Below are 23,961 nucleotides of genomic sequence, written 5' to 3' on the forward strand. Positions count from 1 at the left end.
ATGACAAAACACAATTGAAAGAATCGATCAACTCAAGGACAGTCCAAACAAAAGTACAACAAAGATTTTACTAACTGCTAACTTGTACTAATTATCCATCTTTTATTCTTTCTTTGAGCAAAACTCAAAATTAACTCCCCGACTAAATCAATGCACATGCTGTATACAAACTCATCACCAAAAAGTACTTCCATCATTATTTATTATTTTTTCAGCAATGTTGTATATTTCTTTTCCATTTAGTTGTAAAAAAGAAATATTAGTTAATTAGGTCTGTCCATATTTTGGACAACCATATAATACATTAGTTCCAAAACAAGCCCGTGGCTGTACAGAAGAGAGTACAGACATGCTTGGCCTTGGGTTTCGTTTATATGAATAAAGGTAGGCCCCACCATGAATAGAAACAAGTGTGGGACCGAGCTTCGGAATCCCCTGTGCAGAAGCCTCACATGCTACTACTCCACTCAATCAAACCAACCTTCCAGTAAGGTCAACAACATTAGACATGGATTATTCAATTTCATTCCATTCCATCAAACAATGTTTCCCAAAATCCATTATTGCATTTTTGTGTTTCTTTCCTCATTTTATTCCAATTATCAAGTTGATATTATACATTTTCTTTCCATTCCATTTTGCTATGTCAGTAGTAGTGATATTACATGGAAATTACAAGTCAATCGTAAGTGTATATTATTCAACGTTAAATAAAAGTATGACTAAACAGTTTTTATTTGGTTTGTGTGTAATTTTAAATAAACTGAAACGGTACAAGTATTAGAATTGTATTTAATGGGTAAAGTAAAGTATGCCAAATCCAATTCTTTGTAAAAGTTCAGTAGAGAAATAGGGGTCCCCTTGTTTTGAGTTGATCTGCTACATTATTAACAAATTTAGAAACCAGTTTATGAATATGAAGACAGTGGGTGGGGTCCAATTCTATTACAAATTCTTTTATTTATTTAATAATAAAAGGAAATTTAAATATAAAATTAGAAACAGTTTCTTCAAACTAAGGACAAGGTTCTTTCTTGCTTGAGCTCTCTCACTCTCTCTCTCAAAACAAAAAAAGAAAAAGAAAAAAAAACCAACTAAAAGTCTCTCTCAAAGCAATACTTGCTAGTCGTTCAGTTAAGTGTTCCTCTCTACTTCTAACCCGCACGCATTCTATATTCCATTGACCCACATTTCTTCTCTTCTCACCCTTTTTCTATCTGGGTTACTGAAAATTTCCCTATTCGTCTGGACCATGGCGGTCTACGGTATCGCCTCTCTGTTGGGTCTTATGACGTTTTTGGGTATGCAGCTGATTCCTGTAACAATGGCAGGTTGTTCTCTTTCCCATTTTCCTTTTCTTTGTTTTTATTTACTATATAAGCTGTATTTATTTGTTATTGCTTCCTCTTTTACCTCATTGTAACCTCATTCTGGGTTTAAAGTTGGAAGTTTTGAAATGGGGGTTTAGTGGTAAGTTTAAAGATTTGGAGTTTCCGTATTTCCCTGTTTTATTTCTTAGCCCTTTTGATTCTGGAGCGCAAGCTTGCACCCTTTATTTTGATTGCTCCTTTTATTCATTTCACATTAACTTTGTCTAAGAGTTACTGGGCATCACAATGTACATTAATCTCTGGATTGTGGGGGTTCTATGACCCATTTTTCAGAGCATATTGCTTATGTGGAACTGGGTATTGCTTGGCGCAGTGTATTTCGTTTTTAAGTTATTATCTTGTCCAAACTTTTGTTTTCAATTTCTCTTTAGCTTAATGGATGGTTCGGGACAGTTATTTATGAATCAAAATTAGCTAGCCTAGCAGTAACAGGGTTTTCATTCTTTGTAAGTTGAGTCTGTGTGTTAATTCTGAAATGCGTCCTGTATAGGGAAGTTGATCACTTGATTGAAGATAATGTTCAAATCTCTGATAAAAACATCTCTAGTTAATGCACTGTGATTTTCTGAAATCTAGAGAAACAGATTCGGTAGTGCGGAGGAATTAATGTCTTTAAGTTCTGTTCCATTTATTTACCACATTTTCCTTCATAACATTTACCTCCTTCTAGCACGAATGATGATTGCTTGGACCCATGACCTTAAAAGTAAGAGGCGAGCTAGTGTCATTGCAGAATAAAGAGGCTGGTCGACCTCAGTTTAGTAATGTGCTTAGTTTGACACAAGTACTTTTGTATATCTTGCCTTGCATTATGTTTTTTTGTATGAAGGCCGATTGTTCATTATCGACCTTAAACCTGCTTTTGCAGAGTGCCCCTTAGATTTGAGTGGATCAAACTTTACTCTGGCAGCCTCTTTATGCTCAAACCTAGACGACAGAGGAAAATGTTGCCGCTACATAAATGCATTCATTGCAGTTTCTATTGCTCACTATGCAAATCAAACGGGCAACCTAGGGGTTCCTTCAGACATATCTGACACCTGTCTTCAGTCCATATCGCGAACATTGGAACTACATGGAGTTCCACGTAATGCATCAGCTTTTTGTGGATTTGGAACAAAGGTTCTAGTTAATTATGACTGTATGGGTCGAACAACCATGTCTCAGATGCTGCAGTCACCAAAATTTGCAGATGTTGCACAAAATTGCAAGGTACCACTTTCAGAGGGAAGTAGATGCCGCACTTGTTTAAATTCTGGTATTTCATACCTTCGTCATCTGGTAGGAATGGAAAATAATTTGACAATGAGCACTTGCCGTGATGCTACATTTGCTAGCCTTGCCAGTCAAGTTGATAATAATTCAGCTGTTGACATTGCACGCTGTTTTTTTGGAGTTCAGGAGCTCAACATTCCTCCAGCTATTATAGGTTTGGAAAATAAATGAATTTAATTAGCATTTTATATCTATTATATGTTGAATTTCTGTTTCTATTTCATGGCCATTGTTTAGGGTGTTTTTACTTTTCAAATGAGTATATAATGTGTCTCACAATTAACATGAATAAATTTTCTGGGTTGATCTGTGAATCATCTATTCAACTTTGATGTTTTATAATGTTCATTCATTTTTCACTCAAATTTCTTGTACAATCTGATGATGAGATTTTTCCAACTATTATGTTGTTGGAATCCTGTTGATTTTTTAGGGCCATCTCCCCCATTGATCACGCCAGGAGCTTCTCCAAGTCCGATAGTTGCTGATGGCCCAAGCCAGAACTTGACAGCTGCTCCCCTAAACCAACACCATCATTCTTACCACCTTACAGTAATTCCTGGTGTTTTCATTGCAGTAGCAGTCATTGCTGTTATGATGCTTGTGGTCTTGCTATTTCTTATCCGTAGAAAAAGAAAAGAACTGGAGGACTGTGAAAATACGGACAAGACATCTTCAAAGTCCTTCCACCCTCCTCGTCCTGTACGGAAACTACAGGAAGGTGTAATTCTTGGTTTGTCTTGGTTATATGCTTCTTGCTGCTAACGTGATTAGAGAGGGAAACAGAACATTTGTTTGAGGGTAATAACAGGTGATAGCTTAACATGCAGGACCCTCATCAATGTTTAGAAAATTCAGCTATAAGGAGATAAAGAAGGCAACGGAACATTTTAATACAATGATTGGACAAGGGGGATTTGGAACTGTGTACAAAGCCCATTTTAATGATGGCTTAGTGGCAGCAGTAAAGCAAATGAACGAAGTTTCAGAGCAAGGGGAAGATGAGTTCTGCCAGGAAATAGAGCTTCTTGCTAGACTACATCATCGTCATCTTGTTGCCTTACGCGGTTTTTGCATTGATAAAAATGAGAGGTTGATCCTTCTCTGTGTGAACTTCTGTTTGTTGACCTTGTGATCCAGCAGTGAAGTTAAATGTTTAATTTTGTTCATGACAGGTTTCTTATGTATGAATACATGGCAAATGGTAGCTTGAAGGATCATCTTCATTGTATGCTTCTTCAGTTCTTGATTCTAATTGCTTGGGGTGTAGGAGGGGGGAAGGGATTGTTTAGATCGTTTTCTCATTATTTTGAGGTTTTGGTTACAAATGAGTCCATAGTTTATGCTACTGACGCACAAAGCATAATCTCAAAATAAGTTTTTTTTTCCCCTTTAGGTAGCAAGTAAAACTCTCATTTAATAAGGAAAATTTTAATGAATTTATTTAATTACTCCCACTGTCCCCTATTTTGAAATATGCACTTTGGTCGCCATAAATTATGTGATTGTTCTGATGTGTCTGCAGCTCCAAGTAGAACTCCCCTCAGTTGGGAGAGAAGAATACAAATTGCAATTGATGTAGCTAATGCTTTGGTAATTCTTGGAATCATGCTTGCTTTTGGGTAAATTTGATTGTATAAATTTTGAAAGAGTCTTCCTTCACTTAATGCCAATGCATATCTTTTCCTATTTTCTTCCGACCTGCAGGAGTACCTCCATTTCTACTGCAATCCTCCTCTGTGCCACAGAGACATTAAGTCCAGCAACATTTTACTAGATGAGAATTTTGTTGCCAAGGTATTATGCCAATTGAATGCATGTGAACACTAGTAGATTTGTTTTTTCCATTTTTGCATTTTGTGGTGATAATGAAAATTAATGAACTTTTTCATGGACTTAGAGGTGTTTTCTTTGGATGTGTTCAAAGTTCTCTTTAACTAAACCTAGGCTAGGCTCCCATTAATTCAAATTGCTTTCTTTTCCAGTCTTGTAACAGTGCATCTATAGCATGTACATAAAGTGCCTTGCTAAGCTTAGAAGATCATGTATTTCTTTTATTGGCTCCCAGGTTGCAGATTTTGGCCTTGCACATGCATCGATAGATGGTTCTATTTCCTTTGAACCTGTAAACACAGAAGTCCGGGGAACTCCAGGTTAGTTAAAAAAAAAAAGAAAATTTGCTCCTTAAATATGAAAGTTTTATATTTCGTGGTTAGGAGTGATAAATGTGTAATGACTCTAGGATATATGGACCCGGAGTATGTAGTCACTCAAGAGCTGACTGAGAAAAGCGATGTCTATAGCTATGGTGTGTTACTACTGGAACTAGTGACTGCAAGACGAGCAGTACATAATGGCAAGAATTTGGTTGAGTGGTCACAAATACACCTGGTACCAGAATCAAGGCTATCTGATCTGATTGATCCAAGTATACGAGATGCTTTTGATTCGGAGCAGCTTCAAACAATTGCTTCAATAGTGAGATGGTGCACCCAAAAGGAAGGCTGGGCAAGGCCTTCAATTAAACAGGTCCTAAGGATGTTATACGAAAGTTCGGACCCCATGGATAGTGGATTTGCAGAAGCTCTTGAAGACGAAGAGTATGATGGAACTGAGGGAAGACCGAGGACAAGTAAAGGCAAAATGCACAGGAATGAGAACATTTTCCACAGTGGTGATGGGAGATGTCTTGCTTCTTCTTCTAGTACATCAAGATCCTATTGTAGCCGGAGCTTCTTACTTGAAAATGGTTCTCCACAATCACCACCCAACATTTTATCTGTTTAAAGTCAACCCCTCAGAGACTCTTTAACACTTGTTGATGGAAATGGGAACACTTGAACTAATTCTTAGTTAACAACATTAGATCAGATCAACCTTCTTTTGTTTTCTCAAAGTTAAGAAGAACATGGAGTTTGCAATTTTTGTCTTTCAATAGCCTGTCCAAGGAATTGAGTTATGCCTGCCTCGTGAAAAGTGAGAAAGTTGTACAAGTTATCTTTTTGTGCCAACATTTTGGAGATGTCAAATATAATCGGTTTGCTTTGCTTTGCTTTGCTTTGTTGTATTGGTACAAATAAAACAATTTTATTCTCAATTTCGATGAATCCCATACCCGAATGATTACATATTCTCTATTTTACACCAAAAGAACACGAATGATCAAGGGAGGCACATTGATGTTAAAAATGACTTACCAATTAGGAAGTTCTATTGATTCTAATTATAATCCAAACATGACCCTTTTTCTTCACTGTTATCATTATTATATATAAAGGCTGCATTCTAATTTATTAGGCAAAGAAATTCTAGCTAATTGTTAATCCAAATTGCAAACATAAGCGTGACCATGAGAACATGATTTCAGTCAATAGAAGTCAAATTATATTATTGATGTAAAATTATATTCTTATTCTATGGTACAGTAGATAAAGGGTTCACTTTGATCCAATGATGGAAAAATAGTGCTGTAGCTTCACCGGACGGAAAGCACTGTAAGGAAATCTGTGTCAACCTGAAATATTGGACTATTGTCACGGATAGTAAGATATCCAATTTTTATGTTTTGACTCAGGTCCTTCAAAAGGATAATCTTACAGTTGAAACACAACAGAAATATTACAGACACTTGGAGCCAGACCCTATTTAGCTGATCTGATATCATATCCAATATACATGGAGAATGAAAGCAAGAGCAGAATTATTCAATGAACTCTTTACTACGACTGAATTTTACTATTAGAAAAAATAAATAAAAGAAAAACAATATACACTTCAATCTTTAGCAATGGATCAGTTACAAACTTACATTGACTGGGTATGAGTCTCACATGGAAATGTTTTATAATAAGCTTCATATCCATGCAGGACACATTCACAGCCACAAGGGAGAAAAAAAAAGGTAGCCCAGCCTCTACTTCATTGTTTCATAGTACATTGTAAATGAATTTGAAAAAACAGGGAACAGACACGAGCAGACTGGGCAACCAAAAGCATACTCGATCCTCTGCCCAGGTATAACTTAAAAACGTCAAGGCTACAAGAAACGGGCAGCTACCTGAAAAATTTCTACCCACCAACTGCAGCCAGGAACTTCCTTTTGCTTACTGGTTCTTCATGCAACACCACCACATCTTTAACTTTCTCAAACAGCTCCTCCAGCTGATCCACACCAAACTTTTGAAAGTCCAGTGGTTTCTTGTATCTTTGCTGGTATATTGCTTCAAAACAACCCAGGAAAATCCGACAAGAATAGCTGACTAATATCTCTTGCAGCTCATATTTAAACTGCACGAGTTGGTACTCATTATCACATCGAGCTATTGTTCCCAAATTAGTCTTTCCTTGGCTCATCCTCTCATCATGTTCTTCAGTGACTACTCTTTCCTCGTCTGACAACTCATCTGATGAGACATTACCATTGACACTATCTATACACTCTTCCTGAGTTGCCTTCCCTTTCCTATTATCCTTCCTTATCAAATTCATAGGTGGTGCAGTTGGGCCTGTTTTCCAGTTCCAAAGATAGACAAATTTTCTGTGGCCTTTACCCTCCACAGCTATTGTATCGCCCATCTTCTTGAAAAGGTTTACAAGCTTAAATGCACCATATTCAGATACATAAAGAGGCCTCCCAAAAACTTTTTGGTAGTCAGCAGGAACTCGGGTAAGAGGCAGGCATCCTCCTGAAAGTTCAAGCAACTTCACCAGCTGCCCCTTTAGACCATTCAAGTCCCCAGGCTGCACCCATAAAGTAGAGTCACTCTGATCAGCAGAAATAACAGGCCCTGCAGAAGCTTCATTCAAGCCAGACGGTAGACTGTATGACCTCAGAGCTGAAGAATTACAAGGCGTTATATAACTACCATTGTATTCTGTAAGTGACTGTGACACAATCGACAAATCTCTTGAGCTGTAATAACTTTGTGAGACCCCCCTATGTACAATGGTTTCTTCTTCATTTTGAACATTGTCATTGATATGACACCCCATGAAGTAACCAGCAAGGTCAGCTGGTCCAGCACGAGGGGGAATTAGAGCCCTAGCAGGTGGAACAAAGCCTTCCCCACGAGCCACACTAGGCCAGTCCCAAACAAACTTACCAGCATTGCATAGAGCAGATGAAACACCAACCCCAGAAGGGATAACAAGAATCACAGTATAACCTCGTTGACCAAGTATATGAAGTGCTGGAGCAAAATCAACATCCCCAGATATTAGCATGATGAAAGAAGGGGGAGGGTTGTCCAGGGCAAACAAAAACATATCAACCAAAATGGCCTTATCGGCAGCATCCTTTCTTCCATTTGGAACATCAATGAGTTTGACACCAGTTCTCTGGCAACCCTCCCGAAGCCTCCTGGGGAAGGCATTAAAGTCACCGTAGGCAGAAAACATCATAACAGCTCCTTCAATTATAGGATGCAACCTCAAAGCCATTCTAATATTACCAGCTACGTCTTCAGGACGAACATCACTTGGGACAGGGCAATTCTCAATATCCCAAAGGATGGCGACATGACCATCAGAGGAGCTTCGACTTGGCTGGTTGAATGGAGCTTCAAGTGTATTTGTGCTTGAACCTGCAATATGTTCTCTTTGCTCATAGGAGTCTAAACGCACTAGTGATGCTGATGTATTTGAATAAGCCATGAGTGTTCAAACTCAAAATTCTGTGTATGGAGAGAAGAAAACCACTAATACAGATTAGGATGGTTACAAGCTGAAGCAAAAGATGCATCAATTGCAGAATAACACTGACTATATTAATATCTTAAGAAGCATGAGTCTTGAATTACTCGATCAACATTTCCCATATTTGAGGTCTTACTCTGAAATCACAAGGAATGAATAGAATTGCAAATATGAAAGAAATTTCTTTCAAAGTTAAGGCAGCACACGGGAAAGCAAAAGGCATGGTACGTTCACATGCAACAGGCATCAGCCTTGCAATATACTTGCATTCTGAAGATGAACATAACTAAATACAATTTTACAGATTTGTATTTTTTTGATAAGAAACAAATTTTATTAAAAGCTCTATTTAAGCATCATTTTACTGACTCTTTGTTGTACTCTGCATGCAAAGCTTTTGTGATAGATTTGTAACAGAGAAACCACGGTCAAGAAAAACCATGACAAGTAACCTCAAACTATTAATTCAAGCATGTTAGCACACATGAACATCTGTAATTTCATCCCCATACCCACTAGACAGCATTCACACTATTCCTAGACTATGAATATGAAGGTTTCAACAACAGCACCAAATGAGTCCTGGTGAAAGGGTGACTTTCACCATAAACGTTATAAATTCTAATGTCTTAATTCTTAATTATCTATCTCATTAATCTTAGGCCAAACTTTTAGCAGATAGTTCACGAACCCATGCCAAGAAGCATAATTAATATATATGTGTTTATGTTCCTTATCAATGCAAGATTGGCATGAAGTAGGAATCTCATAATCCCAGTTAACTCAAAACAAACAACAAAACATGAAAACCCATTGATCATCACATGTTATTCAAGTAAGCTCCAATGGTTTCTCTGAAAAAATAAAAGGAAAGGTCACTATGCCCAAAATTGGATGCTAATAAATCTTACTTCCAAACTCTTCTTGCTGCAGATTAGAAAAAACATTGACCGCATGGTTTGACGAAATACCAAATATTTGGAATAAAAAGCAAGGAAAGTAATCTGTTGAAAAAAGCTGCTTAAAGGAAATTGCAATCTTCCACGCATTTGACAATTGCAAGGAAAAAAACATTCAAGCATTTAAATTAAACAAAACCTTATCACCAACTACAAAAAATGGTGTATAATCCACAGTAACATGTACAATACGAGTAAGTTAGCATCAACCCAATTCTAGAATAGGAAAACTTCAATCATAAAACAAAGGGGGAAATACAAAAAACTTGTGGTTCTCTTCTGGGTGATGCTAGTTCTATGTTTTTGCGTGAACATTTTAACTAATTAACAGCTTAATAATGATAAACTATTGAACATGAAGCTTCGAACCGACAAAGGTGAGCAAAAATGGTAATCCCAGAAATCAAATTCCATAATTTGATTGAAAAATAAAAGAGAAAGGGTTCTTGAAAACCCCAGAAGAATCATAAGCGATCTAAATGAATAAACTATATACATGCATAAAAAAATTAGGATCTCTAAAACAATAAAGATTTAAATAAAGGCTTCACCTGAGTGAGTTGGAGCAAATTTATATGGCGAATGATAAACGAGTCTGTCTATGCTTGTGTGGGGAAACTCATAGGACTAAATGCAGAGATTTTAATTTTAATTTTTTATTTTTGTGGAAAGGTAAAGAGTTTAAGCAGAGAATATTAATTTTAGTTATTATGTGAGGATTCTTTTTTTTTTATTTAGTTGAGTGTGAAGCGGCTTACCGTTTTTGTTGGGCTTAAGCCCAGAACTCACTTTCCTTTTCTGTATCTTCTAGATCAACACTATTTCCCACTATTTATAATTACTTTTATTTTAACCTTACATTTTGATAATCTTATGGGAATAAAAAATTTAATTCCACATACATGATTCTATTCTTATCAAATTAAATAAATATATTTATCTTGTATTTTATAAAATAGATCAAAATAGTAAATTAGACATGATTTCGCTTAAAATATTTTCAAATATCATCTTTCAATTGCTTCTCTAAACTCATTGCATTGTCATTGATCAAATAATTAATTTTTTAATTGAAAATATTTTAACAAAAATCCAGTCTATGATATTATTTTGATTCATTTTATAAAATAGAGAGTATAAATTGTCATTTAACAAAATACAAGATACGATTACGTATTCAGGAAAAATATAAAGCCAAAATAATATTTTCCATACAAATAAAAAAGTTCTTAAAATTAAATCTTTATTTTAATTATTATAAAACTAGGTAGAAGCAACGTGCAATGTACATTTGCTTAGTTTTAAAGTTGTAAACATTGTCTATAATTTTTTTAAATATATATAATAAAATGAATTATATTTCTATAGTATATATAAATATTTATATCAATAATTTCTACATATATGACATCTAAACACAACGTTGACATAAATATATATTTACATGGCTACATGACATATATATAAAATACAATAATATTTAAAACGAAATTAATAATATAAAAAGTCATAGTGTAGACAGTAGTATACATGCATCAACTATTTTTAGTTTCTAATGCATCTCGCAATGTCCTTTGGTGAATTTCATGAAGAAAAAAACTACAATCACTTGATAAAAACAAACTATCACACAAATTTATAAGATAAAAAATGATATGTATGCATTTATTATTTTTAAATAAATATGATTTAATTATTTAAAATATCTTTAAAATATCATTTTTTTTTAAGTTTATGTTTGTTTTAATTTTTTAATTTGGTAGTGATAACAAAAGATATATATTATATGTTTAATATAATATTAAATTTAAGTTATAAAATGTATGATTTTATTATTTTTAAATAATTATCATTGTAAAATATCTCAAAAATATCATATTTAATTTGTTTAATTATTTATTTATTTATTTTATTTAAGTTTAAGTTATGTTTACAATCTACAGTCAAATATAAGAATATTCTGTTAAATATAAGAATATTCCGTTAAAGTTAATGGAAAAAAAACTGTTAAAACCAATAATTTCTGTTTTCTACACACTTTTTATATAGAAGTGATGTTTCACGAAGTATAGGTATGTTCTCAAGTTAAATATATAGTTGAATTTAAGAATCATATGAATTCAATTTCATTTTATTATTATTATTATTATTATTATTATTATTATTATTATTATTTTGTAACTTAAAATGTTGATTTGATTGTTTCGCTTATAAGTTTTTTATTTTTTATTTTTTGGGATGTACAGAAAATATTATTTATTATAATTTTACTTAAATATACTCCTGTAAACTCTCTCGAGATTAAATGGCAAAATAAATCAAGATTAGATGGGATATATTTGGAGACTAGAAAACATAACCGCGCTCCGCACAGTCCTTTGTAATTATTAAAAAATATATATTTTTAAATATTTTTTGGGAGATTGTGGGGTAGTGATTCATTTTCACCCTACTAGTATAACATGCTCTTTATATGGACACGTCAAGACATCTTGATCATTTTGAAGATTGTATTTTAGTCGATTACCCATTGGAACCTTTATTTTTAAAAATTAATTTGTGGACCTCAATTTTTGTCAAAAGGTAAAAATAGGTTTAGATAGATCAATTATTTGAACACTATATTTTGGTCGATTACTCGTTTTAATTATTTATTTTTTAAAATTAACATTTTGATCATATATTTATTCAAAATGTTAAAAATTCTTTATAAAAGTAAATTATCTAAATATATATATATATATAATTTATGTTTTTTTATAAGGATTCACATCATTTTGAACCTTGTATTTTAATCATTTACCCATTTGGACCCTTTTTTTTTTTAAATTAACTTGTGGACCTTGTGTTTTTTTAAAATGTTAAAAATATGAATATAAAGATAGATTATTTGAACCACGTATAATTTAGTTTATTACCCGTTTGGATATTTTATTGTTAAAAACTAACATTTGGATCCCTTGTTTTGTCAAAAAGTTAAAATATAAATAGATAGATTTTATTATTATTATTATTATTATTATATAGATATTTTTATCTATTATAAGCTTTATTAAAATAAAAATTAGAAAAAAGAGAAAATAGATAAAAAAAAAATCCTAAATTAATTAATAGCCATAAAGTAGAAAAATTAAATTAAAAAATGAGAAAAAAATATTGTTTACATATATTTATAATTTAATTAAATAGTTGTAGTAATTAAATATCTAATTAAATTTAAATTTATATATATATCGTTGAAATAAATCAAATTTAAATTATATATGTTGCTAAGATATATTTTTGTAAAACTATTACATTTAAATTAAAAAAAACATAAATAATTTAAATAAACATTTATTATATTTATTATTGTTGTTGTTGTCATATCGATCATAAATTAGAGGTGTCATTTGTTTAAGCACATGAATATTTATAACTTGAAAATAATTTATTCGATTTTAAAATTTTAAATTAATTAATTTATTTATTTTTATTAATATTATTTTTAATTCATAATGTGTTCCTTGTTTCTAAAAGAATTTTTTGTGCTTCACATTAATCTCTGCATCTTTTGTTGCTGCAGGTGTTATACCCAGATTTCGAGCCATGATAAATGTGACCTCGAAAGCTGGATTCGCAGCGAATGAACTCGTAAAGTCTGAAGTATGTTCCAAGATCAGACATCGAGCCTGCAAAGCCGAGACGACTTCGAATATGGTGGCCTCGAAATCCACACGATCTCGAAGGGTAGCTCCCGAGATGCATCTGTCCTCAGGGATGACCTCGGATCATGGGTTCCGAGCCTGACGCGCGTACGATCTCGAAAGCCATGTGACCTCGGGAGATGTTATTAGCTCGAAAGTTGATGTGAGGCCTTGGTGATATATGATAATAACCATGAATATCTTAAAGTGTTGTCTATAAGAGACGTGGTCTACATTTGTTACTGTAAATCCCCTAAAATCATGGGATATTATTTGATTAGTTATACGCCCCCTGGTCTTCAGGGGACGTTTCCTTTTATATCGGATTGCAGGCATTTAAGGCCATTTGATTTATTTGCACAAAATGAGTAACTACCCAAAATATGTGGGATAGTATTCTGCAATCTTCTCTATAAATAGAGAGGTCATGCACCATTGTAAAGGACCGAATCTCTGAATCTTGGGAGAAAAATCTGAAGAATTCATACTTGAAGAATTTTCAGAGATCATCTTGAGTTTAATAACAAACACTCGTGGACTAGGCAGATTTAACTGCTGAACCACGTAAAAATTGTGTTTTGTATTATCATATTTATATTGGGCATCACTGTTTGTTGTTTACGTGCTCTTCTTTTACAGTTGACGAAAAACGGCGTCAACAGTTTGGTGCTTTCATTGAGAGCCTTAAGCATTCATCCCTGAGTAAGTCATGGCCACTAATAATCAGAACGTTACTGAAGAAAATTACCCAAGACGTCCTAGGAAACAACCAATGGAAAACCCGGATGTTGAAGAAAGAAGTGGATCTTCCGATTCCCGGGGACCACCTGCTCCACCAAGGGATGAGGATATGTATTACAATCCTGAGCGGTATGTTCCCATTATGGAACTTGAAAACCGGCAATTGAAGCAGCAGTTGGCAGAGGCCAACAAACGGAATGAGGCGTTGGCAAGGATAGCCGCAGAGGCGCAGGTGGCTCAGCCCCCGCCTCCGCGCGAAAACCAAGTCCCTCCTCCAAGGGACGTACACGTTCCTCCCCGTAGACCCCGTGGGCGCCCACGAAAAGATGCTGCCACAAGGAGGCTGGCTCAGCCTCCGGCACCAGCAGAGCCATCCACTCCCCCTAGGCCTCAGAGAAATACTCGGGCAAGGGCCCCGGCTAACCCGCCTGTGGAAGTACCTGCAGGAACTGAGAACAACCGAACCCCTGCAGAGGCTCGGACTCAAATACCTGGGAGCACACCAAATGCGACCGACCCATCTCGGGCAAACTCTGGACCGTCTAGGCTGCTACATGGATGGCAGCCACCATCACCCATACGGTTCCCTCCATCACCTATAAGATATCCTTCGCCCCCCCGCAGGAATGCTTAACCAGTTTGAGATCAGGGCGAAAGGCGTGCGGGAGGAAGACAAGGAAACGGGGAGGCTTTCCAGGAGCGGAGAGGCGCCCCATCTGAAAAAAGTCAAACATCTCGGTCTCGCACGGCAGAGACGAGGCGACATGGAAAGAATCCATCATGAAATAACCATGCGACGAGTTTTACCAATGATGATTCTGAAGATACCAGGTCGGTCAGCAAGCATGACCGAGGTCGTAAGAATACTGGAAACTGCAGAAATCGTCCCGACCTGCGAGAGCACCTGAATCAAAGTCGGGGTAATAGTGACCCAATAAATCCGAACCTGAGGGATCGCTTGAATGGGCGTAGGGATCCCTTGCGGAGACGCGAGCCTGGAATTATGATCGATGACAACCGATTCCAGACAGTACCCCTTGCGGACCCAGTCCAAGAAAGAATCGATCAGCTTGAAAAGGCCTTTAGGCTTTTGAAAAACGAGCAAGAAAATGATCGATATGAAGACTCTGACGAGGAGCTCGAACCGTTTGCTCCCCATATTTCCAATACTCCATTTCCTCAAGGGTTTCGGATCCCTCACGTCCCAACGTTCGAAGGAAAGACCGACCCGTACAGTCATCTGAGCACGTTCAACACCATAATGAGAGCCAGTAACATGGGTTACGAGCTCAGATGCATGTTATTTCCAGTATCATTGACAGGACCAGCTAAAAGCTGGTTCGAAAAATATAAGAGACATTCAATAACCTCTTGGGAGCAGCTGTCTAAAGACTTTAAAAAGCAGTTCAAAGCCATGATGGGGGTTCGACCTGAGGCGTCAACCCTCACTAATGTTCGGCAACAACCAGGCGAAACATTAGAAAGTTACCTTACAAGGTTTAACTTGGAAGTCGCCCGAGCTCGGAATGTGGATGACAGTGGACACTTAATGGCTGTCCAGGCCGGAGTAATGCCAGGAAGCGCCCTCTGGGACGATATGCAAAGAAAACTGGTGAGGTCCCTAACCGAGTTTAATAGACGAGCGCAGAGGTTTGTCAATGTAGAGGAAGCGAGGTCGACACTTAATGTGACTTCCCAGCTCGAAACTACAACGATAAACGTAAACTCTGCCTCAACCTCGGCGGACCCAATAGCTTCAAAGCCTGCTGTGGAAAACCCTTCCAAGAGAAAAAAGAACGAAGGAAGTAATCCCGAGGCCGAAGGAGGAAAGAAAAAGAAGGGGGAGAGATATTTCTCCGTGTATAGGGTATACACCGAGCTCAATGAGTCTCGGGAGAACATATACGTGGCTAATGAAAACCAGGTCCCCTTTAGGCGTCCGGACCCGATGAGAAATCAAAAATCCAAGAGGGACTCCAGTAAGTATTGCTGATTTCACAGAGACACCGAGCATACAACCGATGAATGTCGACAACTGAAGGACGAGATCGAAGGATTGATCTCGAGAGGTTACTTCGGCAATATGTCAAAAACCAGAGTACTAGTCAGGCGGCCGCGAGCCAGAGAGTAGCCGCGCCTCCGATGTCACAAAACAATAATTCCTGAGCTCGGGAAGAAGATAGGCCCCCGCCGATAGATGGAGAGGATGTAATAACCATCTCGGGAGGGCCTCATCCCGCAGGAGTAGGCAGGAATGCCCAAAAGAGATACGTTAACGAGCTGAAAACTGGGGATGGGTCTCCTTATGAACCCGAACCTAGGGCTCCAAAAAGCCAGAGGATTGAAACACAACCAATAACCTTCACTGAGGAAGACGCGTCCCATGTCCAGTTTCCTCACCATGATCCACTGGTCATCACTCTCCAGCTGGCCAATAAAAGGGTCCACCGAGTTCTCATAGACAATGGGAGCTCAGTCAACATTCTCTATAAAGCAACCCTCGAAAAGATGGGACTCTCCCTTCACGACCTGAAAGCGTGTACAACTACTTTATACGGCTTTTCAGGAGAAGGGACCGCCTGCATGGGATCCATCGAGCTCCCTGTGACCTTGGGAGACTACCCAGTCTCAGCAACCAAGATGATGGAGTTCGTGGTAGTAGACTTACCATCAGCCTACAATGTGCTGCTCGGGAGACCCGCCCTGGTCGGGCTGGGGGCAGTTTCATAAGTAAGGCATCTGGCCCTTAAGTTTCCGACCCCTAGTGGAGTCGGAACATTGAAGGGAGATCAATTAGCAGGGAGGGAATGCTACAGCATCTCCTTGAGAGGAAAGAAACAGACGAGCGCACAAGCACTTGCCATCATTCAAAACAAAGACGGAACGGTCTTAGAGATTGACGAAGAGATTGATCCAAGGATTGAGGAGAAAGTTGACCTCGAACTTTTAGAGGAGCTCGAAGAAATTCAGCTCGAGGAAGCCGATCCCTTGAAAAAGGTGAAGGTCGGAAAACACCTCCAAGATGAGACAAAATAACAATTAATTTGCTTTCTGAAGAAAAACTAGGATGTCTTCGCGTGGTCGCACTCGGACATGGTGGGAATAAGTCCGAGTATAGCAAGCCACGCACTGAATATAGACAAAAGCTTCCCCCCGAAGCAACAAAAGCGAAGACAGCTGGACGAAGATAGAAAGAAAGCACTAAAGGATGAGGTTGATAGGTTAAAGGCAAATTGATTCATTAGGGATGCCTTTTACCCTGACTGGGTAGCCAATCTGGTGTTGGTCCCAAAGCCCAATGGGACGTGGCGAACCTGTATTGACTACTCAGATCTCAACAAAGCTTGCCCGAAAGACTGTTTTCCGTTGCCAAGGATTGACCAGCTCGTGGATGCCACAGCGGGGCATGGCCTGATGCCCTTCATGGATGCATATTCTGGATATAACTAGATTCCCATGCACGCCCCCGACCAAGAACATACGAGCTTCATCACGGATAAGGGGCTATACTGCTATAATGTCATGCCATTCGGGCTCAAGAATGCTGGGGCCACATATCAGCGGCTCGTGAACATGATGTTTTCAGGGCAAATAGGAAACAACATGGAAGTTTATGTCGATGACATGCTTGTCAAATCTCAACTCAATAAGAACCATGTTGATGACCTCGAAGAGTGCTTCGGCGTACTCCGGAAATACAACATGAAGCTAAATCCTCAGAAGTGCACTTTTGGGGTGTCTTCAGGAAAATTTCTGGGCTTTATTGTGAACTCTCGTGGAATCGAGGCTAACCCCGACAAGATCAAGGCCCTGATTGACATGCCCTCACCTCGAAGGCACAAAGATGTCCAAAGTTTGACTGGCAGGATGGCAGCCCTAAGCAGATTCATCTCGAAATCTACGGACCGTGGTCTTCCATTTTTCAACTTATTGAGAGGAGGTAAGAAATTTGAATGGACGGAGGAGTGCGAGCTGGCCTTTCAGGAGCTCAAAAAGCACCTCGCGGAACCACCCATCCTGTCAAAACCTGAAATGGGAGAAACTCTGTACCTATACCTCTCAACCACCGAACATGCAATAAGCGCAGTGCTCGTTCGAGAGGAAGAGAAGGTACAAAGACCCGTTTACTACATCAGTAAAAGATTACTGGGGGCAGAGTCAAGATACCCCCTGATGGAGAAGCTGGCGCTTAGTCTAATTCATTCATCTCGTAAACTCCGCCCCTACTTCCAAGCGCATCCCATCCATGTGTTGACTGATCAACCACTTAGGCAAGTCTTGTCTAAGCCAGAAGCTTCAGGTCGGCTTCTTAAATGGGCAGTTGAGCTCGGACAGTTCGAGATCACCTACCACCCGAGAACAACCATTAAGGCACAGGCGTTGGCGGACTTTATAGTGGAATGTACTGGCATAGCCGACGACGAGGTAATAACCCCGGCCCACGAGCTGTGGAAACTTTACGTCGACGGCTCATCAAACGAAAATGGAGCGGGGGCAGGGGTCATTTTGGTTACCCCCGCAGGGAGCAGATTTCATTCTGCCTTGAGATTTGGTTTCGAAGCGTCGAATAATGAGGCTGAATACGAGGCTTTACTCGCGGGACTTCGTATAGCAAAGGAGCTCAAAGCTAGAGCTGTACATTGCTACAGTGATTCCCAACTCGTGGTAAATCAAATATTGGGAGAATACCAGGCTCGCGGCACGAGAATGGCCGCTTATTTGGAGAAGGCAAAATCCGCATTGGAGTGTTTCGAATTTTATACAATCGAACAGGTTCCCCGTGAGCGGAACTCAAATGCAGATGCCTTAGCTCGGCTCGCCACATCCGCTGAAAATGAAGAACTAAACGTTGTGCCCATAGAACACCTATCGGCACCTAGCATTAATGATCCAGAAGAGGAAGATGTGTGTATGATCGAAATAGAACCTACCTAGATGACCCCAATAGTTAAATATCTCGAGAACGGAGTCCTTCCAAGAGACCGGAACCAGGCTCGAAAATTGATGTATCAACTTCCCCGTTACACCATTTTGGACGGAAAGCTATACAGGAGGGGATATTCCATGCCGTTACTTCGATGCGTAACCCCGCCCGAAGCTAAGAAGATCATTGAAGAAATTCATGAAGGGTTCTGCGGAGATCACACCGGGGGGCATAGCCTGTCCAAGAAGATCATACGCCAAGGATATTTCTGGCCAACTATTAAAACAGATTCTTTCGAGTACGTGAAGAAATGCGACAAATGCCAGAGATTCGCCACGATTCCCCGAGCTCCACCATCCGAGCTGACCATGTTGACTTCCCCATGGCCTTTCGCGGTATGGGGCATCGACCTCATAGGCTCTCTCCCGACTGGCAAAGGCGGAGTAAAATATGCTGTAGTCGCCGTGGATTACTTCACGAAGTGGACGGAGGCTGAACCGTTGGCAACTATAACTTCAAAAAAGATCCTTGATTTCGTAGTAAAAAGCATCGTGTGCCGATATGGGGTGCCGAGGAAGATCATATCCAACAACAGAACCCAGTTCGATTGCGACTTGTTCACCAACTTTTGTGAAAAGAACGGCATAATAAAGAGTTTTTCATCAGGAGCCCATCCTCAAGCGAATGGGCAGGTCGAGGCTGTTAACAAAACTCTCAAAAGTTCTCTGAACAAAAAGTTGGAGGAAGCAAAGGGACGTTGGCCCGAAGAATTGCCCCAAGTCCTATGGGGTTATAGAACCACGGCTCGAACATCAACGGGGCACACCCTGTTCTCTCTAGCATACGGATGTGAGGCTATGTTGCCTATTGAGGTCGAAATCCCAACGATTCGAACTCAAATTTACGAGACTCAAACCACACTCATCTCGAAGAAACCTTAGGCTTGATTGAAGAAAAGAGAAATGAGGCTCAGCTAAGGAACGCTGCCTACCAGCAACGAGCTACTAGATATTTCAACAAAAGGGTTCGAGATCGAAGATTCGGTGTGGGAGATCTGGTGTTAAGACGCGTATTTTTGGCAACACGAGATCCAGCAGTTGGTGTGCTCGGACCGAATTGGGAAGGACCATACCAGATAGAGTCAATCATCCGGACCGGTGTTTACAAGCTGGCGAGATTGGATGGGAGCCTGGTACCGCAAGCATGGAATGGCGAACACCTTAGACCTTACTATCAGTAGTGTAGGAAGTGTGTTGCTTGTAACCATGATCGATTATCTGTAGTAGTTTGTCTGCTTTTGAATTCCATCAAATAAAGATCTATTTCGTTCAATATATTATCTCTTTTTATTTTTTGCAATCTCTCTTAATTTAATAACCTATGGTCACACTCATAGGATATTAAGGGGGCATTATTGGTATATATACCATTGAAATAAAAATAAAAATAAAAAACATAAAAGTATTTGGACATAACCAGATACGCGAGCTTAGATAGTTTGGACATAACTGAATTATCAAAAACATAAAAGTATTTGGATATAACCGGATACGCGAGCTTAGATAGTTTGGACAACCGAATTATCAAAAAGCATAAAAGTATTTGGATGTAACCAGATACGTGAGCTTAGATAGTTTGGACAACCGAATTATCAAAAACATAAGAGTATTTGGACATAACCAGATACGCGAGCTTAGATAGTTTGGACAACCGAATTATCAAAAACATAAAAGTATTTGGATGTAACCAAATACACGAGCTTAGATAGTTTGGACAACCAAATTATCAAAAGATAATAACATTTGGATTTAACCAGATGTGCAAACTTAATAGGTTTGGAACAAACCAGCTAAAACTAATCGATGAGTTGGAATTTAAACCTACTTCGAAATAAGTTGAGATCGAGGTTGGAATATCTTAAAGAAAAATAGTTTCGAACTCATAACCTCGGGGAGATAACCGAGGATGAGGAAAAGTAACTAAGCAATAAGATATAACTAAACCATTCACATTACATACCATACAAGTACTTTCGAGTTCATGGTTAAAGTAATATCCGACCTTGATGAATAACGAGATCGGAAGCAGATAATTCGAACAAACAATGCGTGGATGCATCGAATTTCGAGCCTAAATCCCAACTATGTTTGTATGAAGAAATAAACATAAAAAACTCATTCATATAAAATATGCAAAATATTTCGAGCCAAGAAATGTAAAGCATATGTAAGTTTATAAAAAAAAAAAAAATTGTATCAGCCTTACGGGCATAAATAAAAATAGTTACAAACAATAGAGGGACGCGGCCCCGAGGTAAGAATCAAGAAGGAGCAGTTCCCTTGGCTTTTCCGGCGTCAACGACACTAGACCCCCCAGGACGAATAGCATGACTATCCTTCTGAGAAGCCTCTCGAGCAGCTTCACTCGCCTCAAGATGGGCACTCCACCGCTCTACATACTTGGCCTCGAGAGGACCCAGGAAGCTGGTATCGAGGTCGGCATTGTCAACCCAAATTTTGTACATGGCCTGGTCTACCGCCTTCTCCTTCTGCTCTTTGAACTCGTTCAGGAGGCGGGCCTTCTCGCCTTCCATGATGTCGAAAGTAGCAGCTTTCTCCTCTTCGAGCTTAGCGTTAGCCTTCTCCAGCTCGGCAAGACGAGTCTTCGCCTGTTCAAGCTCGGCTTTCGTCTTCTCCAGCTCCGCGAGACGGGTCTTCACTTTCTCAAGTTCGGTCTTCGAGTCCTTGAGTTCATCAGCCATCTTAAGCTGGAGATCCCTCGACTCTTGGGCCAGAGACATACTTGTGTGCACTTCGTTGGTCAGCTTATAATTAAGCTGTGCTGAAACGACAATGGCCTGAAATACAAAGAACGAATTAGATCGCGAGCTGAGACACAAACAGTTAAAGGAGAGTTGCGAAGGCTACCGCGGCAGTGAGTTCAATACTCTTATCATAAAGAGTATTACAGTCTGAGGCCTTGTGCACGAGGTCCCAATGGTCGGCACCGAAGCTAGAAAAACTCTGACCCACTCGAGAGAGGACGTCCGAGCTAAGCACAGCCCCTTGGGTCCCAGCGGCGCCATCAAGCACGAACTCCTCAATATGAGGTCAGGTTGTCGGTAGTTGAACCTTGGAGACAGAAGGTTTCTTCGGGGGCCGGTCGACTGTTATTTGAGTGTCGGTCGGAGGGAGCGAGATGGGCGCGGTTGAACCAGACGCATCGACCTGGACAATCGGCTCCTCGGTTGTGTTCGCAGTAGCCTGAGCCGTTGGGGTATTCTCGAGGCGTCTGGGGACCTTGGATGGTCGGTCGGACCTCCGCGAGGCTCTCGGGCGTTTACTCTTCTGAGCTCTTGTTCCCTCATCACTAAAAAGCACAGCGTCGAGATTGGGATCCATGGCACCTGCACAGTTCCAATCGAAGTTAGACATAATGATAATAAGCTTGGAAAATAAAAAAGAAAAAACCAAGTAAAGAAAGACCTAACTGGAACTCTCCCCTGAATTAGAGCTCGGGGACCATGAAATTCCCCCATCTTCAGAAGAGGCGGGGGGAGTACCTTCCCTATAGGTGGACGTCAAACTCGAAAGGTCCTTATAATCGTTGGTCCCATATTGGACAGCTATCCCGTTCCACACCTCGTCCGAAGTATACATGGTGTCATACTTCCTGAGCCAACTATCAAACCTATGAACTCGATCGTCTACCCAAGTCCATATATAGAAGTGGTATCTATCATACGGGCACGAAACTAACCTATCGGGTTTATGCTTTAATAAGGTGGGGGACCACATTCTCGAGGTAAGGATGGCTTTACCTTCATCCGAGTCTGAACTTGAGGCTTCGTCATTAGCTTCATTCCCCGATGGTGGACTCCTTCGGCGAGCTGGGGGTGAAGGCCTCACCTCTCTCCTCGGAGGGAGGATGCCTGTGGGCAAAGGCACCTGCTCCCAATGATCATACTTTTTATTGGACCAGTCAAAGGTGGACTGGCCCTCTCCCAAAAGTCCACAATCTTAGAGCTTATCCTCATGTAAAAGGTACAAGAGAGACCTCCTGCCATGAAGGAGTTGGAGCAGGGTCTCTCTATGCCCCTTCATTGCCTCATCAGGAGTAGGACGCTAAAAATTGGCTGGAAAGCAAGACACATTTCAACTAAGTACGGATCTTACAGCTAAAAACCCGAGCACAGAGATAAAGAAAACTGGAATACTTACGAATCCGCCTGAATGAGTAGCATCGAGATGGGGACAAGCCGCCTGTCCAGAAGAAGGCTTTTTTGAAATCAGGTGGATGATTAGGGAGATCTTCAAAGACCTTTTTCTCTTTGGGATAGCTCGAAAGGTAGTAAAAACCATCTCCTCCCCGAGCTCGGGAGGGGTTTCTTTTCAGACAAAAGAGATATAAAATCTCCTGAGGTGAAGGTCCTTCCCACTTCAGCTCATGGTATAACGACCTTAGGGCTGACAGGACCCTGTAAGAATTGGTGTTGAGCTGGAACAGGGCCAACCCAACAAAGTCCGTGAAGTCCTTGAAAAAAGACTTCAAAGGCAACAGCGCCCCTGCCTTCATGTGTTCCTGGCTCCATGCTGCATATCTCAGCCTGTTGTCACGGTCCCCGGGGGCGTAACAGCTTCGTTCGTGAGCGGCCGGAGCTCGACACTTCAAGGAACTTGACAACCTGAGGCCATGGAGGGCCAGAATGCCAGTTATCTGACTTGTCGAGGTAACCGAACTCCAATAGTGCTCGGCCTCGAAGATTTCTCTCCTCGGTTGCGAGGTAGAAGGCTCCCCCATAAGTGAAAATTGGAGCTCTCCCGGGCTGTACGCAACAGTCACTGTTAGTTTAGGGTCGAGTGGTATCGGCCTGGGCCCCGAATTGGATTCTGGGTAAATAGCCTCCCGAAGAGTTCTCCTCTTCTTCTCTATGACCTCGTCTATTTGGCGGCGATAATGAGCTCGAATATCCTCCTGCTCGCGTGCAAGCTCATACTCATGAATCCGACGTTGATTCCGAGCGAACAGTGACTCCGGGCTCGGGGTTTTTGGCGAATAAGGGATTGCCAGCAACGACCCCCACCGTCTTTCCAGATTCTGTGACATCTAGCGAGAAAGAAAAAATGGTGAGGGCCGTGCATGCAAGAATTAAGAGCTTGACAGGACAAGCTCGGAGTTTAGGAATAAAACAAGCTCGATACTAAGACCCTTGTTAAAGAGTTAGAACGTGCGTTCCACGAGAAAGGGAGGAGAGTGGACAATTTTTTGAAAATCCCGAAAATCAAGGGAAA

The 23,961-nt window shown here is 39.7% G+C and overlaps 2 protein-coding genes across 2 annotated transcripts; one reads left to right on the plus strand and one right to left on the minus strand.

Annotated features, from left to right (window-relative positions):
• Positions 1–870: 870 nt before the first annotated feature.
• Positions 871–5,773, plus strand: LOC133797306 (probable receptor-like protein kinase At1g49730). Its single transcript, XM_062235171.1, has 9 exons — positions 871–1,331; positions 2,260–2,820; positions 3,100–3,387; positions 3,497–3,758; positions 3,842–3,894; positions 4,192–4,259; positions 4,374–4,463; positions 4,735–4,819; positions 4,909–5,773. Exons 1-9 carry the CDS (start codon positions 1,253–1,255, stop codon positions 5,451–5,453), a joined length of 2,031 nt encoding a protein of 676 aa, XP_062091155.1. The 5' UTR covers positions 871–1,252; the 3' UTR covers positions 5,454–5,773.
• Positions 5,774–6,366: 593 nt separating this feature from the next.
• On the minus strand, positions 6,367–10,024 carry LOC133797314 (uncharacterized). Its single transcript, XM_062235184.1, has 2 exons — positions 9,871–10,024; positions 6,367–8,338 (listed from the first exon to the last, which is right to left on the minus strand). The coding sequence occupies exon 2, from the start codon at positions 8,316–8,318 to the stop codon at positions 6,735–6,737; it is 1,584 nt and encodes a 527-aa protein (XP_062091168.1). The 5' UTR covers positions 8,319–8,338; positions 9,871–10,024; the 3' UTR covers positions 6,367–6,734.
• Positions 10,025–23,961: the final 13,937 nt, after the last annotated feature.

The sequence above is a fragment of the Humulus lupulus genome, chromosome 1 (assembly GCF_963169125.1).
Source record: "Humulus lupulus chromosome 1, drHumLupu1.1, whole genome shotgun sequence".
NCBI lineage: Eukaryota > Viridiplantae > Streptophyta > Magnoliopsida > Rosales > Cannabaceae > Humulus > Humulus lupulus.

What these genes read in the sequence shown, in the direction of transcription:
- LOC133797314 (XM_062235184.1), bottom strand. Translation starts at nt 8,318, where the DNA reads ATGGCTTATTCAAATACATCAGCATCACTAGTGCGTTTAGACTCCTAT.
- LOC133797306 (XM_062235171.1), top strand. Translation starts at nt 1,253, where the DNA reads ATGGCGGTCTACGGTATCGCCTCTCTGTTGGGTCTTATGACGTTTTTG. An exon ending in TTGATGTAGCTAATGCTTTG is followed by an intron (nt 4,260 to 4,373) that starts GTAATTCTTGGA and finishes TCCGACCTGCAG; the next exon opens with GAGTACCTCCATTTCTACTG. An exon ending in AGAAGTCCGGGGAACTCCAG is followed by an intron (nt 4,820 to 4,908) that starts GTTAGTTAAAAA and finishes TAATGACTCTAG; the next exon opens with GATATATGGACCCGGAGTAT.